The sequence below is a fragment of the Chelonoidis abingdonii genome, chromosome 9 (assembly GCF_003597395.2).
Source record: "Chelonoidis abingdonii isolate Lonesome George chromosome 9, CheloAbing_2.0, whole genome shotgun sequence".
Lineage (NCBI taxonomy): Eukaryota > Metazoa > Chordata > Testudines > Testudinidae > Chelonoidis > Chelonoidis abingdonii.
In genome coordinates this window covers 6,702,986-6,719,230 of record NC_133777.1, presented here as the reverse complement: position 1 = coordinate 6,719,230, position 16,245 = coordinate 6,702,986, and the positions used below count along the sequence as shown (strand labels likewise).

At 48.8% G+C, this 16,245-nt stretch overlaps 2 protein-coding genes across 2 annotated transcripts in view; both read left to right on the top strand.

The window, feature by feature from the left end:
- The first annotated feature begins 367 nt into the window (after positions 1-367).
- On the top strand, positions 368-11,933 carry GID4 (GID complex subunit 4 homolog). The gene is made up of 6 exons (XM_075069156.1): positions 368-679; positions 5,077-5,136; positions 6,346-6,453; positions 8,193-8,294; positions 9,028-9,158; positions 11,064-11,933. The coding sequence occupies exons 1-6, from the start codon at positions 485-487 to the stop codon at positions 11,125-11,127; spliced, it is 660 nt and encodes a 219-aa protein (XP_074925257.1). The 5' UTR covers positions 368-484; the 3' UTR covers positions 11,128-11,933.
- Positions 11,934-15,561: 3,628 nt separating this feature from the next.
- The window catches only part of DRG2 (developmentally regulated GTP binding protein 2), a 14,157-nt gene continuing 13,473 nt past the window's right edge, over positions 15,562-16,245 (top strand). Inside the window, exon 1 of the mRNA XM_032762662.2 lies at positions 15,562-16,138. Within this exon, the coding sequence (XP_032618553.1) occupies positions 16,075-16,138 (64 nt within the window). The 5' untranslated portion in view covers positions 15,562-16,074. The remainder of the gene's footprint in view (positions 16,139-16,245) is intronic.

Here is a 16,245-nt window from a genome sequence, read left to right as displayed (position 1 = left end):
ACAGACCCCCACGAATCCCCCGTGCGACCCTACAGGACAGTATATAGGGTCTCTGACCCTTCTCCCGCTCCCTGAACGGGGCCGCACGGTGAGCGGGCTTGAGGGACAGCTGCCTCCCCCTCACACCCGCAGCTCCACTAACCTCTCTGCCTCTGGGCGCCGCCATCTTGCTCATCAGATCCCACGTCCAATCAGCATCATAATATGCTATTGTTGTCCCTCCGAAGCACCGTCACTGGGACCTACAGGAAACTACGAGTCCCAGGGGCATTGCAGTCCACCCACGTGACGTAATAGACCCAATGGGACGTCCCCGCCCCCGCAGCGCCCGCTGGGCCAATCAGGGACATTATGCGGAGGCGCCGCCGGGTAGGCCTGAGCCAGGGGCGGCGGGGGGTACCGGCGAGTGTCCCCGGCTCGGTAAGGCGGCCGGGCCGGCTTGCCCGCAGCCCGTGTCACGCTGGCGCCCGGGGACCCCCCGAAGATGCCGGTGTCGGAGCGAGTGCTGCTGCCCGGGGGGAGCCGAGATCAGCCTGGCCGGGCCGCCGCCAGCCTGGGTGCCGCCGCCCCCATCAACACGGCGCAGCCCGGGTCGCCACCTCCCTGCTCTACAGCGGGGCCAAGTTCCGCGGCCAGCGCGCAGCAAGGGCAACGCCTACGAGTGGAGGTGGTGATGCAGGTGAGAGCCCGCGGCTGGGATCCCCGCCCGCCTCGCGGGGAACCCCGCCTAGGACACGCTTTCTGCCCGCCCTGCGGGAGTCCCCCTCTTTGGAGACAGACCCCCCAGAGCACCCTCTGTTCCCGTCCTAGGGACCCCCTAGAGAGCCCCCTGCATCCCTTCTGGGGTTCTCCCTAGAGAGTGCCCCCCTCCCCGGGTCCCCCACAGGGCGTCCCCCTCGAGGTCTCCTCTTTTTACTAGTGGACCCCTGAGCTTTCTGTCCTGCTTCCCTGCCACGGACTCCCCCCTAGAGCACCCCTGCCCCCTGCGGGCCCCCCTTTGGAGACACCTCCTCAGAGTCACCCTCTGTTCCCGTCCTAGGAACCCCCCTAGAGTTGGCCCCGCCCCTCCTCCTGAGAGACACCCCCCAGAGCACCCTCTGCTGTTCCTGTCCTAGGGACCCCCCTAGAGAGCCCCCTGCATCCCTTCCTGGGGTTCTCCCCTAGAGTGCCCCCTCCCCCGGTCCCCACAGGGCACCCCCCGAGGTCCCCTCTCCTAGGGACCCCCCTGAGCGTTCTCTGCTTCCCTGCCACGGAACCCCCCTAGAGCACCACCTGCCTCCCTTGCTGGGGTTCTCCCCTAGAGTGCCCCTCCCCAGGTCCTCTCTTCTAGGGACCCCCAGAGCACCCTCTGTTCCCGTCCTAGGGACCCCCCTGAGCATTGTCTGCTCCTGTTCCAGGGACCCCCCTAGAGCACCACCTGCCTCCCTTCCTGGGGTTCTCCCCTAGAGTGCCCCCTCCTGGGTCCCCACAGGGCACCCCCCGAGGTCCCCTCTTCTAGGGACCCCCCAGAGAGCCCCCTGCATCCCTTCCTGGGGTCCCCTCCGGACCCCTCTAGAGTGCCCCCTCCCCGGGTCCCCATAAGGTGCCCCCGGGGACCCCTTAGAGCATCCTCTTCTTCCCTCCCAGGGATCCCCCGAGCGTGCCCCCCACACTTCCTTCGAGGGCCCCAGAGCACCCCTTCTCTGAGATCCCTCAGAGCACCCCCTGAGGTCCTGCCCCATGGGGGTCTCCCCTAGAGTATCCTCTATTCCCCTCCCAGAGACTTCCCCCTAGAGTGCCCCCTGGGATCATCCCCTTGGGATCCTCCCTTCTGGGGCACCTCAGTCCACCCCAGAGTGCCTCCCATGGACCCTCATGAGCAACTCCCCTTCCCTCCGCCCCCCCGGGTCTGCCCCAGTACACCCTGTATTGCCTCTTAGGGCCTTTCTCCTAAGATCCCCCCTGTTCTCCTAGAGCAGCTCTTGGGGATCCTCTTGAGCACCCCCTGCCCCACCAGGGTCTCCCTAGAATGATGCCTGTTCCCCAAAGTGTGGACCCCCCTGAGCCCAAGCACCCACTGCCCCCTGAGGATCCTCCCCCAAAGACCACCCCATGGGGACCTCTTTCCCTAATCCCCTCATTTCACAGAGATCAGGATCCAACATCCATACATGTAATATCTGCTCTTAAAATACCTCCCTCTCTCAGTTTACAACCCCCGCTCCCTGAGATCTTCACATGGGTCCCCTTCCCTTGCAAACCTTCTCTTGCAGAGACCAAGATCTACATTGTCCCCAAAACACACATGCACCTGTGCAACACACACCCCTCACTAGGCACCCCTTCCCTCAGATCAGGACCTACTGCCTTTTGAGACCCCTGCCTGTAGGACACTTCATTCTCAGAGATCAGTGCCTGTGAGGTGGATGTCCAGGGGAGGTTAGGGACCCTTCCCACCCTGCAAAGGCCTTCATGGCTCTAAATGTACCTTGGGCCAGCAGCACCTGTGAGGTGGATCCCCCAATCCAGGCCTGCAACACAAGGGCAGCTGTAATACTGACAAGAACAACCTCTGAGCTGGGCAAGGCAGCTGAGACCTCTCTAGGCCCCCACCCCAGAGTGCCACTGCATGAGCTAGAGCAAATCTGCTCAGCAAATGATGTCTCCCCATCATCCTTCATGGAGCAACAGGGGTAGAACATAGTAAGTGAACGAAACCCTTTGCTATTCTGGGGTCTCGTCCCTCAGCTTCAGTTGAGGAGAAAAAGCAAGCAGCTGAGATTGGCTGAGTGGGTGAGTAATAGGCTGAGTGGGTAGTTGCATGCCAGGCTAGCCTGTATCAGGAGGGCTGGGGAGGAAAATACTTGATATTAGTCATCTGGGCGTAAGATGCCCCAGACATCCTGTTTTCCAGCCACCATAGGTGGTTTGGCCCTGTTGGACTCACCTTGGGACTTCAGCTCTCCAGCCCTGAGATTCACCATCTCTGCACATCTAGTTCTGGCTCTGAGGCCTTTGGATCTCACGCTGACAAGGGAACAACAGCCGTGTCTACTCCAGTGCTGCAGCTATGCCTTTGTGCCATAGCGTGGGGCCCTTCCTAATGCAACACTCAGGTGTTTTCTGTTGCTGTAGTTAATCCACCTCTGCAGGTAGCAGTAGCTGAGGCCAAGTCTACAGTAAAAGTTAGGTCGACTCAGCTGTGTTGCTTAGAGATGTAAAGCTGACCAAACCCCCAGTGCTAGGTTGATGGATGTATTCTTCCATCGACCTAGCTACTGCCACTCAGGGAGGTGGATTGAACCCTCCCATTGCTGTAGTGAGGATCTACACTGAAGCAGTGCAGCATGCCACTGTAATGGTTGAACTGTAGACATAGAAGAATTCTTCTGTTGACTTAGGCTGTCAGCCTAGCTGCCTCTACATTGGGAACTAGGTCAGCTTAACTACAGGGCTCAGGTGTGATTCTTTCACAGCTGTCAATGAGGTTGATAAATTGTAAGTGTAAACCAGGCATTGGAGCAAACTGTAGCAATCAGTCCTGGAACAGAGTGTAGCTAGAGCAGCTGTTGGGCCCAGCTGTGCTGCAGGGATCTCTTCAAATGAGCACTTGTCTCTGCAGCCCTCCCATTCCTATTAGAATGATTGTTTCTCTGTGCTTTATTTTTAGTTGTAGGCACTGGCATGATCACTTTGGGCAGAGCTGGTGAGATGTAGGGTGGGGTATAAGTGGCAAGCCAGATATCTGATACGCTCTTGCAATAAAACATGCTGCATGTTACAGCTCTGTTTCCAGCTGGATTGCAAAAGATCTGGAGGTTTAAATAACAAGAGCTATGATGCAGCCTGATACATTGGTCAGTGTTGTGGAATGATGTCAAAGTCCTAAGGTCAGCAGACACAGTAGCATTTAAACCACACTGTCAACCTTCACATACAGTGCTACATTTGTCAACACCACAAGAGTGACCTGGAACAGCTAGCTTCAGTGGAGTCCTCCTATGACTGATCAGCTTCATTACTGCTTTTCTTCCCCCAAAAGAATACCCAGTGTTTTAGCTTAAACCCTGATGTTTTGCATATCATTGGAGGGGCGGAGTTAACTACAATTATTCTGCATAAGTTTAGTGAAATATTTGAACTTAATTTGCTACAGATGGGAAAGATGCATCTTTGCTTTTGAGTCAGGATTTTTCAAACTCTTCATTTGGCTTTGAGAGCTGATCTGGTGATTTGTGGATTTCTGAGCAGAAGTTTCTAGAAATGGAAGCATCCCAGTAATTAGACATTGCATGGCAAGTAAATGGAACATTCAGTCAGAAGCGGGGGAGAAACGAAGGCATTGGGAATGGGAGACAGGTATGTGTTAAGATACAGTTTGAAGAGAGGTACATGCAGACTTTTCTGGATGGCAGATATTCCAGAGAAAGCTATTGTGTGCAGCAGTGATGGGGTTGTTTAGAAGGGACCAGGCCTTAGTGCCTGATCAGTAGAGAGAACTCATTGGGGTAGGTCATGTTATGGAAGTGATGAGAGAGAGATTTACTAACAGTCACCATCAAAGCCAAGGATGGAACCAGAGTTTCAGGTGGCAAGGGAGGAAGATCTGATTGTTTGAGGATGTTCCCTCTGTTCTTGTCACTCGCAGATGTCTAGATTGCTGGTAGCATATGGTTAGAGAGGGTGACAGACAAATCAGGAAGTCTGGCTCTGTTGATGTGCTGTGACATTGGGCAAATCACTTCACTTCCAACTCAACTTTCCCTTCGGTAAAACGGGGATGCTTACCCATCTTTGTAAAATATTCTGAGATCCTTGGGTGAAAGGCGCGATACAAGTAGAACATATTATTAATTAGTTGAAAGCACATGAGACATTCCCCAGCCCACTTGCAGAAAAGGTGAAGTAGATACCCCTAAATGATTCTCTCCTGAGCCCAGATACCACTGTGTGATCAATGTGAATGACCTATGAACAAAGTTGAGCAATGCAGTTCTATGCCATCCTTAACAGAGCTGAGACCAAAGTGCATTGGACCAATTTAGGGATCTTGTTCCTGGATACACACACTTACAGATTTTGTGCTCTCTGTCCTAGCATGTGGATATGGAAAACTCCTATCTTTGTGGATACTTGAAGATTAAAGGCCTTACAGAGGTGAGCACCTGTTACTGAACTCCTTTTCTGTACTCCATGGGAGTGAAGGGCAGCCTCTGCTCTGGTTTCTGGCTAAAGGTATGAAGGTCTGTGAGGCTAAGCCCATAATTAAGACTGTTGGGTATTTTAACCCCTTTCCTGTGTTTTTTTACACAATGTAAACCAAATATACATGGTTTTGTAGCAACTTAATTAAAAATTGTTTTCACTTGCTATCAGCTCACAAGGGCTGAGCTCAAGTGGACCTGACTTTGCCATCACCATTTAATTGGCTGTGTGTGTATCTTTGTTGCCCCAAACTTCCAGACAAGCCAGATCTTCCTGAAGTTCTTCTTTCCACACCTTTCATGTAGGACCTGCCTGTATTAACAGCTGACCTCTCAGGCATTCAGCAAGATGACTGGTTTAACATGCAGATTGTGAGGTTTCTTTCTACCTCTGGATTCCTTTCCTCACAAGCTTCTCCTGACACAGGCTCCTTATTTCAGCTGATGGTACACGATGGCTCACTGGTGTTGTAGAGCTCGTGGAGAGTTTCCACGCAGTGGAACTCTAAAGTATGTCATAGTTTCAACATACGTGAGCAGGGGAAGCCCATCCAACCTAATTCTTCTGTATATCTTTGGCTGATCTGTGTCACTGTTTTCTTTAGGTATCAGAGGGGTAGCTGTGTTCGTCTGGGTCTGTAAAAAGCGACAGTCCTGTGGCACCGTATAGACTAACAGACGTATTGGAGCATGAGCTTTCGTGGGTGACGAAGTGGGTATTCATCCACGAAAGCTCATGCTCCAATACTTCTGTTAATCTGTAAGGTGCCACAGGACTCTCTCGCTTTTTGTTTAAGTTCACCATCATCCCTTCTTAAGGAGCAAATTAAAGGTGTGGGGAGTCAGCAGACAGATTGCGGGCAAGGGGACCACAGTAGGACAGATGAATGGAAGAAATGGGCTGTGGGAGAGAGATGGGAAGGGACATCCTGTTAAAAGTGTCTGGAATGGGATAAAATAAGGTGCAAAGCAGAGAGAGGGGGACATCAGACCAAACTCTCTGACCACCTTGGGGGGGTTTGGTGCTGACGTGTCATTGTTTGCTGAAATGCTAGCCAGTGTCTGAGTGTCTCTCCTCTCCTGCACAGGACCCAGGTTTGTGTTTTTTGTTTTGTTGTTGGCAAAATTCCTTAATCTTTAATCGTTTTTACCCTCCTCCTAGGAATACCCGACCCTTACCACTTTCTTTGAAGGGGAGATAATCAGTAAAAAACACCCCTTCTTAACACGGAAATGGGATGCAGATGAAGACGTCGATCGTAAACACTGGGTAATTAAACACATTGGCAACCAACTACAGATCTAAAACCAACCCAAACATGTTTAAAGGGGATATGCAAAGGATTTTTTTAAAAAGAAACAATTAAGGCTTTGTTGTGGTGTATCTTTGTTGTTGATATACAAAGACATCCTGAAAAGTTCTCTTCTTAGCCTTTACTCCTGGTCGCTTTCTCCCATAGGGATTCTTTCCTTTCCTTTTTTTTCACTCCTACTAATGTAACTCCACTGATGTCGCTGCACCAGTGCAAAGCCCTGGTGTGGACACTCTGTACTGGTGAAAAAAGTGACTGGCACTAGCATGGCTCAGCTGTTTTGAAACTGAGGGAATCTCCTCTGGCACAGGTCGCTCTTTACCCAAGTGAAGCACTAGTGATTTCCAGCAGTGCAGTGACATCTGTGCTGCTATGTCCATGCAAGAGTCACCCATGTAGACAAGCTCATAGATCAGGAATGTCAGTTCTGACCTTCCCTGGCTTGGCTGGAGGATTTGTTTGCAGACTTTACAAGTGCTGTTGGTCTCTTCCACTCCACTCCCCCCAGGCCTTACTCCAGATGTGTTGCTGAGAACGAATGATAATGATCTTCTGGCTGATGGGACCACATCTGGAGTAAGGCCTAGGGGGAGTGGAGTGGAAGAGACCAACCAATTCCAGTTAAGTAGGAGAAATTTCTGCCTCTCGGTTCCTAATGGAACATAGTACTTGTGCTGAGGGAGAGGCAGGCTCAGGGATTTCTGCCCGTCACCCCCCTGGGGGGGGAAGGACTCGCCGAAGAATGAAGCGGTGTGGTTGAGCTGCTGCCAAAATGCCGCCGATTGTGGCCCGGGGGGGGGGGGGGCGGGCTTCTCCCTCCTCACTGAGGGTGGATTCCACATGTATGTCGGTGTACCTCTCTTGGGCACCAATCCCTTACCATCTTCACGGCAGTGAGTTTCATGTCTCTACCCAACGAGTATAAGGAGCGGCTGTGTGTTTCGCAGCCAAAGCTGATTATACCCCAGTCTCACTTGCGGGTTGATTGAAGTCATTTCACAAACTGTGGCACGCCTTAGACATTGGAGCTGCCTCTCTCCTGTAGGGAGGGATGAAGGGACGTTGGATTTCTGCAGTCAAATATTTTTGAGTTTTGTCATTAACATTAAAAATGTTCTCTATTGTTGGTGAAAGGTGCTAGCTTGACAGTCCTGGAAACTGAGAACCTTTAACACAGAATCCCCCAAACTGTAGGGTGGGCCCCCCTGGGGGGTGCGGAGGAATGTTCAGGGGTGGTGCGGCAGGGCCTGGGCCAGCCCACACGGAGGGACCACTGCTTTAACAGAACAGTTACAGGGGGAGTAGCTGTAAGGGTGCGATCTTCAACCACCTCAGGAGAGAACACGGGGAGTTCTGATTCCATGGCCCATTTCATCCCTAGTGCCCCTGCTGTGACTTGCCAGCAGAGGGCCCTGTAGCAGTGGTGGTTTTGATATGGATGCCTGCCCTGGATCAAGGCGAGTTGGCTAGCTAGTCTGACTTGAATCTGTGGTGCAATGGCTTAGAAATCATAAATTGCCAAACTTGGGGATAAAAACAAAAAATCCTACTGGATCATCCATTTCCCATTCCTGCCAGTGCAGGGTGCACTTCCCAGACACTCTTACCTGGTAACACGTTCTTCCCTTCATAAACTCTGCTAACTGAAAGTCAGCTGTGCTCTAGGAATTGATTTTTGTGTTTTCTGTGCTTTCAGGGGAAATTCCAGGCCTTTTACCAGTATGCGAAAACATTTAACTCAGATGATTTTGATTATGAGGATTTGAAGAACGGGGACTATGTCTTCATGAGGTGGAAGGTAAAAAACTGCCAGTAGATGTGTGTGTCCCCCAGCCAGCTGGTCTGAAACTGCCAATACTTAGAACATGAAACACATGGGCGCTGCATACAGAATGAAATTCCAGGAAGGGTGTCTCTGTAGCAACACTAAGAATGTATCCCTCCTTGTTTGAGAGAGACATAAACATCTTAAAAATGGCATTTCTGTCAAGTTATTCTGCACCACTCCACACATGTAGGTAGCTGGAAGGAATAAGAGACTTTTTTGGCTGTGTGTTTTTGACACACTGTATAGCCAATTTCATTGTTTCCACTGGGTAGCTAAGTCTGTTTCCTCCCATTTATGTGGGTCTTTCATGCTGCAACAGTGGGAGAAAATTGCTGCCTTTAAAAATAGGAAAATGTGATTGTCAAACCACAAATTGGCAGATGAAAGAGCTGAAATGATTTCTAATGGATTCTTTAAAACAGATTGGTTGCAAATGAACAGTGTCCCTTTAAGACCGTTGTAGTGGAGCTCTTGTGAAAGGGTACAATGGTCACTATATACGTGCTGAATAGTCCTGGGGTCCATGCTGGTGTGACTCAAATGAGTTCACCGCTATGAAATACTCACTTGGCATCTTTCTCTGCTCAGTTTCCAGAGCCCGGCCCCTCTGACTTGTGACAAGTGCAAATCTGGACCCCAGGACTACCGGGAGGCAAAGGTTCAAACCCATTTTAAATACAAACCCTTGTTACCTTTTGTGCAGGAGCAGTTCCTAGTCCCAGATCACACGATCAAAGACATCAGCGGTGCTTCCTTTGCTGGGTTTTATTACATCAGCTTCCAGAAGTCTGCAGCATCCATAGAGGGCTATTACTACCACAGGAGTTCAGAATGGTAAGGGGAGCTTCCTTCCCGTCTACAGGCCGAAGGATGCTGGCAGTGTCTGGGCTCCTGTCACGTCACAGCCCTGGGATTGGATGTAGGACCTTACAATGGTCTACCAGCCCTACTCTCAGCCCCTGGCATGTGAAACTCGGGCTGGCATGGAGAGAGAGTTTCTACACAGTATGAGCTTAGGTCAGCTGTAGGTGCCAGCACCGAAAGTGGTGTCATGTTTGTCGCTCTGTCGGACAGCTCTGCCCATTCACATACCTGTCACTAGCCACGGAGCACAGTAAAATCGAGGTCGGAAGATCTGAAGTGGAGAGGTCAGGCAGCTGTTGGTGAATTACTGCTAAATACTAATGCTACATGTCAAAAGCTTTTCTTTCCCTCCTTCTGCTTGTCTGGCATCATACTTACCGTATGCTACCCGAGTGACTCATTCTTCAGCTGCCAGCTGTTGAGAGGAAGCCGTGACTTGTGTTACACATGATGGCATAGCAAAGAACACTCAGCATCTTGAGATTAAAATACTGTGTCTGTGATGCTGGCGATTCCCTTTTAACCTCTTCAGGACTGACTTTCGGGATGTTTCCCTTCCCAGCTTGCCCTGTTAGCATGATGTGCTGATGCCCAGTGTCGGTCACTTAGTTACAGGGCTCATTAGCAGGTCAAAGTCATGGGCTCACGGCTGCCTGCTGGATGCAGAGGCTATGCAGGCACTGTTAGATGCTGTGAACAGGGTTTTCTTACTGGCTGTAGAGCTGTCCTTATATTAATATCCCCATCTTGGTAACACTATCCCAATAATGGATGTCAAGCCATGTGAGTAGCTGCTAACTTGACCCCTTCAGTAATTCCATGCATACAGCAGGTGCGGCCTTCCTGAACAGCTATCCCCCCCTCCATCTTTACTATCCGGAAATCTCTGTAGTTCACGGGGAGGGAATGGAGGAACCACTGTGCAAGAGGCTCTTTCCAGAGCCAAACTGCTGGCCATGCCTGTGCTACACTGCTACGGCCATGGTGCACTTTGCTTCTAGCAACATGCTCTCCTGAGTAGTGGCGCGGAGGCTGCCTGTGGGCTCGGTAAGATTGTGTTCTCTGCACTAGCAAGTCACAAGCCTCTCTCATACTTGCTCCCATGCTAGGGTAAAAGAGACGGGAGGGGGGATGACAGCAATACAGTCTTGCCACTCCAGGATTGGCCTCCTCTGTACTACTTGTTCTGCTCATCTCCTGTGACTTGAGCTTCCATGCACCCAACGTTCTGCATCTGCCCTGGGTAGGACCAACTGAAAAGCAGGCATCTGTGGAGGAGGCAGGCAAGGACCTTCTGAAAAGAGAGCGAAGAGTGTTCTCCCAGCTAACAGTTCTGCTGTTACAACCTTCAGTTAGGTTTCATTCATTTCATCCCAGTCTGCAGAGCCTCTGCCAAGGACGCATGGTGAGCAGGCAAGTCAGGGTGCTGGCTCTCCGTTGCTAGATAGCTTGAAAAGACTATTAGCCCTGTATTTTTAGCAATATTAGGAAACTAAGCAACGGCCAGAGCTGTTAGGTGATTGTGAATGGATGGGAAGTCTGCACAGCGATGAATGAAACGGTCTAAGAGTTTGAGAGCCCTTGATGCAGGTGCAGCTTTTTCTCTCCGGATGTAATGAACGTGTCAGATGTTAATTTTGAAAGTGTCTTGTGAATTGCAGCAAAATACAACCAGCTGTAGACGATCCAAAGTGATGGGGCTGAAAATCAGGATTAAATCAGAGGCACGTTTTAGAGTTTGCATCCATTCTGAAGTTGAATGGTCAGATCCTAAAGTGTAAGCAGCTGAAGAGATGCAGAGGTCAGGGGAAGGTCGAAAGGGGAAATGGCTCATTGTGTCTTGTCATTATCTTCCCTGTTTTTCCTTCCTCTCAGGTATCAGTCTCTGAATCTAACTCATGTCCCTGAGCACAGTGCACCCATTTATGAGTTCCGATGACAGGCGGACAGAATGGTACCAAGTGAAAACAACCTGGGCAGGAGAGAGCGTGATCTGCCACGAGAGAGGTGTCCCTGTTGGAGTGGGGGGACACGCGCTTCTCTTCTGCCCAACGGACTTGTGAAAGAAAGCATGAATGTCAGCCCATCCGACCCAAGGAGCATGGCTGCAGGAGCTGGAGTCTCCCTCCTGCCAAATGGCAATTTGATCTTTAATCTGGTTTTAAAGCTACCTTTAAATGCACTTTCTTTTTGCACAGCTAGTTTCTTTATCACTGAAATTCCTCCTCACCCCCTTCTGGAAGTTTGGTCCTAGCTGGAATCAATACCTTCTCCTCTGAGTAATAAGAAAACATAAGCTCAGCACTTATGGTTTCATGTTACATCCTAGTATGGGTTGAAATACAAAGAACTGTGGCCGTTCACGTTTGTCGCTCTGTCTGACAGCTCTGCCACTTCCAGAGCCTGGCATGTCAATGCATGAGTGAGGCTTTGCCTAGCGGAGAGAACTGCTGATCTGCAGAGTGCACTGCAGAAGCATTTGGCTGAGACAGACAAGTCTTGAAGACCTAATGAATCTCCAGCTCATACTGGCTAATGAGGTTAGCCGGAGCTGCAGATCTCTCAGGAACGCTAGCCACTTCTGAGCTGCAAGCTGTTCCTTTGTCTTGATATGCCGTGGGGAATAGATTAAGTGTAAAGACTTCCAGGCCTTCAGTAGAAGTGGATCTGAGCTCTGCTTACTAAGTGTATATTTGCTCTTCACTTAAGGGTAAAAAAATAAAAAAGACTTTTAATAAAAAAAAATATATATTTTTATGGTTCCTCTTCCCAAGGACCCTATGGCAAATGCACAATTATTCAGAATTACATTTTACTGTTTTCACATTGAAAACCGTGAATGTCTACATTAGTTTTTTATATATATGTATGTAATCAACCAGCAGCTTTGGAAAAATCGTCCTGGTACAAGTGTTTAGCAGCATTGCAGAAATGATGCTAGTGAACTGTTTAGCATTTGTACCTACTTTTCGTGCTACACCAACATCACTGCTTGATACCTTTATACCAGGCAAAACGTAAAAAACCAACAAAAAGAACAGTGGCTGTCCTACAACTTTGAAACATTCAAGTGAAATAACTTAAGGCTTGTGTGCCAAAGTGTGTGCGTGTATGTGTGGGGGGAGGTTTTTTTAAAAGACATTTTAAAAGTTGGCATCAGTTGTATATTTAATATGATACTCTATGCGTGCAGGGCTTTTGTGAGACAACTTACCTTGCTTTTTCTGCCAGTTTTATTTAATACAAAAAAAAAAAAAGCTATTAAGAAAAGGGAGATTTGTACCAACAGAGCAAATCATTTTTAAAGATTGTTTGCCACTTGCAATCAAAAAGCAAAGCCCTTCACTTATGGAGTGCAAAGTTGCTTTTTTAACTAACTTTTCCTTGTCACAGTGTCCGTATTGTATTTTGCAGAGGCTGAGTTGATAGTTTAAGCCTTAATGGGAAAGCATTCAGGTCTCAGTGGGCTCACTTTGTATATTCCACATTGGGAACTTGGTTTATTTTGCTTAAGAAAACAAACCGGTTTAATTCGCTCGGTGACATAATAGTCGAAGCTTTCTCCTGTGGCCCTGTTTACCCTAGCTTCAAGACACATTTGGGAAAAGTTGCCTAAATAGGCAAGGAGTAGGTTTCTATCTTAAAGGTTAGATAGGAAACCACCTGGTGTATTGAAAAAGGTGGAGGATGAGGGAACTTAACTTCTTGTAGGTCTTGATGGAAAGCAACGATGGAGTTAAAAAATGGCTAGAAGACAAATGCTGAAATGATCTCCGATACCCACCCTGCCCTCTGGCTGTTGAGAGAAGTCTCTTATCTAGGTCCACTATTCTGATGACACAATGATTGAATAAGGTGCCTTGGCAGTACAGGGGCTGCTGGCTCACTCCTGTGTACTGGGAGGGGTTTGTCTTATTTCAGAGAAGGCAGTTGTGGCCACAAAATATTAATTTATCTCTTATTCTCTTTTTGCTCTTACGAGCATTTTTCTCTTTTCCAGACTAAAATTGATCAGGCCCATCTGCGGTAACTCCTCCTTAGACCCTTTTAACAAGAATTAAATTTGCAAATACTTTTAATCTGTTAGTGGTTTGTGTGCCTCTGGAGCGGTGTGCAATATTGTCACTGATACCCAAACCCATCACTATGACATTTGTGTGACAATTAGAGTTAGGCTCTAACTTTAAACACTGTGGTGGCCACATGCAGAAACTGGGTTGCAGGAGGTCCCTGGGGTCATCTAATAATCAGGAAGCTCTCCTAATGTGTTCCCTAAACCACTGAGACTTGGTGTTTTTGAGAGGGATTTGGGACAGACAGGGCTCTTTTCCCCCTCACATAAAGCATATTTCAGCTGAAATCCAAAAGTTGCAAAGGAATGAAATTTTTTTAAAGGATTCTCTTACATTCAGAAAAGGAGAAGCTTTTATTCTCTAAAGCCTTGATTTGCTTGTTTTTTTTTCTTCTGAAACTGTTTAAGCTAAGAGGAAATGCTCTTAATTATGTTGCATTGTGGTGAAAGAAAACTAACAAGGTGAGACTTCTTGGGGAGAGTAAGTTGGAGGGTGGGTCTTTGAGTCCTGTGAAAGTTTAAAAAAAAACAAAAAAAAAAACTAACATGGGTGCAGAGTCCGAGTATATTTATGATTAATTGTGGAAAAGAGACTGGGAGAAGTATTTTGCAGAGCTATCAACATCCAAATTAAAAAGAAATGTATTTTAAGGAGCGCTTGTTTGTGTGTTTGTAAATTAAAGCAATTCTTGTTTCATAGGAACAGCAAGTTGCATCTTGCTGATCAAGCTTTATGGCTGGAGAATCCAATAAGCCACTGATTGTCTTAAGTGAATTACCCTAGCTTTAATTGGAATAGCTTATTTTCTGCTTGCCATTCTAACAATCAAATTATCACAGTGAGAAAGTTCTCTGTAAAACTCTTCCTGATTGTTAGCTTTATATAAAGCTTCTAAGTACCTGCATCTAAGCCCCCTCCTTTCTTGGCTGCTTTCTCAAAGCAACAATGACTGACTGGCAGCTGAAAAGTCTGATGCCCTCTCCCAAACACAGTGGTCCAGGCCTTAAAGAGACAGTACTGACAGCACAGTTCTTACAGCTCCACACATCAAACCTGGAACGTGGCCACTTCAGGAAAATTAGCTCTGTGGTTAGTTTACATATCTTGCTGTTCTGGCTTATATAATTTATTTTTATTTTCCTTTCCTGGAAAGCCTGAAAGTTTGGGGGTTTTTTTGTGCCTTAGGAATGGAGTCATGTTTGCTGATTAGAATAACAATATCCATCTGTTTGCATTTGCTGTTTCTTTAGTGGTTGTGGAGAGAGGTGCTAACATTATCTTCTTGGAACCCATGGTCACTTTTTGACACATGCTGGTTTTCCCCCACCATGGCATCCTGTTTAAAGTTTCAGAGCTGTGTGACTAAATCCAAATGTTAATGGGATACCATCTAAACCCTTAGCAGTTAAAAAAGGCTTAATTTTAATGCATTCACAATCAGGCTAGTTCTCACATAGCACTATCATACTGGAGTACAGCTATGTTGTTTGAAGGACACATCTGACAATGGGCTACTTGTACACATAGGGGTTAATGTTTGGCCAGTCTAAATCTAACTAGGCCTAGTACTGTAAGCAACAATCAAACTAGTTACATTTGTAATCAACTTTCCTGGCATGCTCAATCTGTACTTTTGCTACAGGTTCCCTATTTGTGGTAATTACAGCATGAGTATATATTTTGACCTTGGTGTATTAGGAAAGGAGATAGGATTTGTTAGCATTTTGTGGCATTCCCCCAATAGATACTATAGAATCAACTTTTTTCCTCTAGTAATCATCAGTATTAGTCTGTATAAAAAGCATTTTCCTCTTTACTAGACCAAAGTAAGAAGAGTTTTGTGGAGTGGCTTTGAAGTATCTGCCTAAGTGCTAATTATTGAAATACCCCATCTGTTCTGTTATCTACTGTACAAATGAAAAATCACCACTCTTTTATATAATCAACCTAAGTGGCCATTTCTCGCCTGAAAATAATCTGTGGACAGAATCGCAGAGCCTTTGAAGCTAATGGCATGGCAAACAACAATGCATCGAAGGAAATCAGCCTGCTGATTAAAAGGAAGAACCATTGCAGAAGCCTGAGCTTTCTGCTTGATAAGAATGTAGGAAACATCTGGTTTAGCAAGGGTGTGTGGCAGGGGGACATGCAAGGGGGGTGACTCGTGTAAGGCAATCTAAAATGGTGCTCCAGCCTTTTCCCTTGGCAGTGCCTGTAACAGGAATGTCACTGATGGCTGAGGGGGAGCAGGAGGAGGAGCTGTTTAAGTTAGAGGAGTCCTGCCTCCTTTGTCTGCCCACAATCTTCCTCCTCCTGGTGGACTGTGCAGTCTCTGAAGTGGGGGCTGAGAACAGGCCTTCTCCTATTACAGTGCAGGGGGGAGGCTGCCACACAGAAGCTAGTTACAAACTCTTCCTTTCCCTGACTGAGGGTAGCAGCTCTTTATGGCCCCTTCCCCCCACAGCAGCTGCACCCCCATGTCTGAGCTGGCTGGGTGCTGCAGGAGCAGGGCCAGCCCCGGGGCTCCTCTGGAGGGAGGGAGCTAGGCCAGTCAGAGGGACCCAGCGCTTTCCAGACACAGGAGGGGCCCTTTATGCTCCCGGAACTCTTGCAGCGGGGGCGGGACGCTGCGTGCCCGGCCGGACTGGAACTCGGGTGCACCGGCCCCCACCCCGTCACGCTGAGGGGGTGATTAGCGCGACGGACGTGCCGGCGGCAGTTTCCGGCCGAGGAGCCGCGGTGGCTGGAACGCGGCGCGTTAGGCCTTTGGCGGCCGCTTCGGAGCCCGGCTGCGCCCCCCGCCCGCCGGCGCCATGGGCATCCTGGAGAAGATCTCGGAGATCGAGAAGGAGATCGCCCGCACCCAGAAGAACAAAGGTCAGGGGCGGCCCGGCCCGGCCGCGGGCGCTGGGGGGAGCTCGCCCCGTCTGTCAGTGGGGGGGGCGGCAGGGCTCGCCCCGTCCGTCTGTGGGGGGGGGCGGCAG

Bases quoted from the DNA above. Each gene is read 5' to 3' on its own strand.
- GID4 (XM_075069156.1), top strand. From the start codon at position 485: ATGCCGGTGTCGGAGCGAGTGCTGCTGCCCGGGGGGAGCCGAGATCAG. The intron at 5,137-6,345 runs GTGAGCACCTGT...CCCTCCTCCTAG, and splicing joins AGATTAAAGGCCTTACAGAG to GAATACCCGACCCTTACCAC. The intron at 8,295-9,027 runs GTAAAAAACTGC...CCTTTTGTGCAG, and splicing joins ATGTCTTCATGAGGTGGAAG to GAGCAGTTCCTAGTCCCAGA.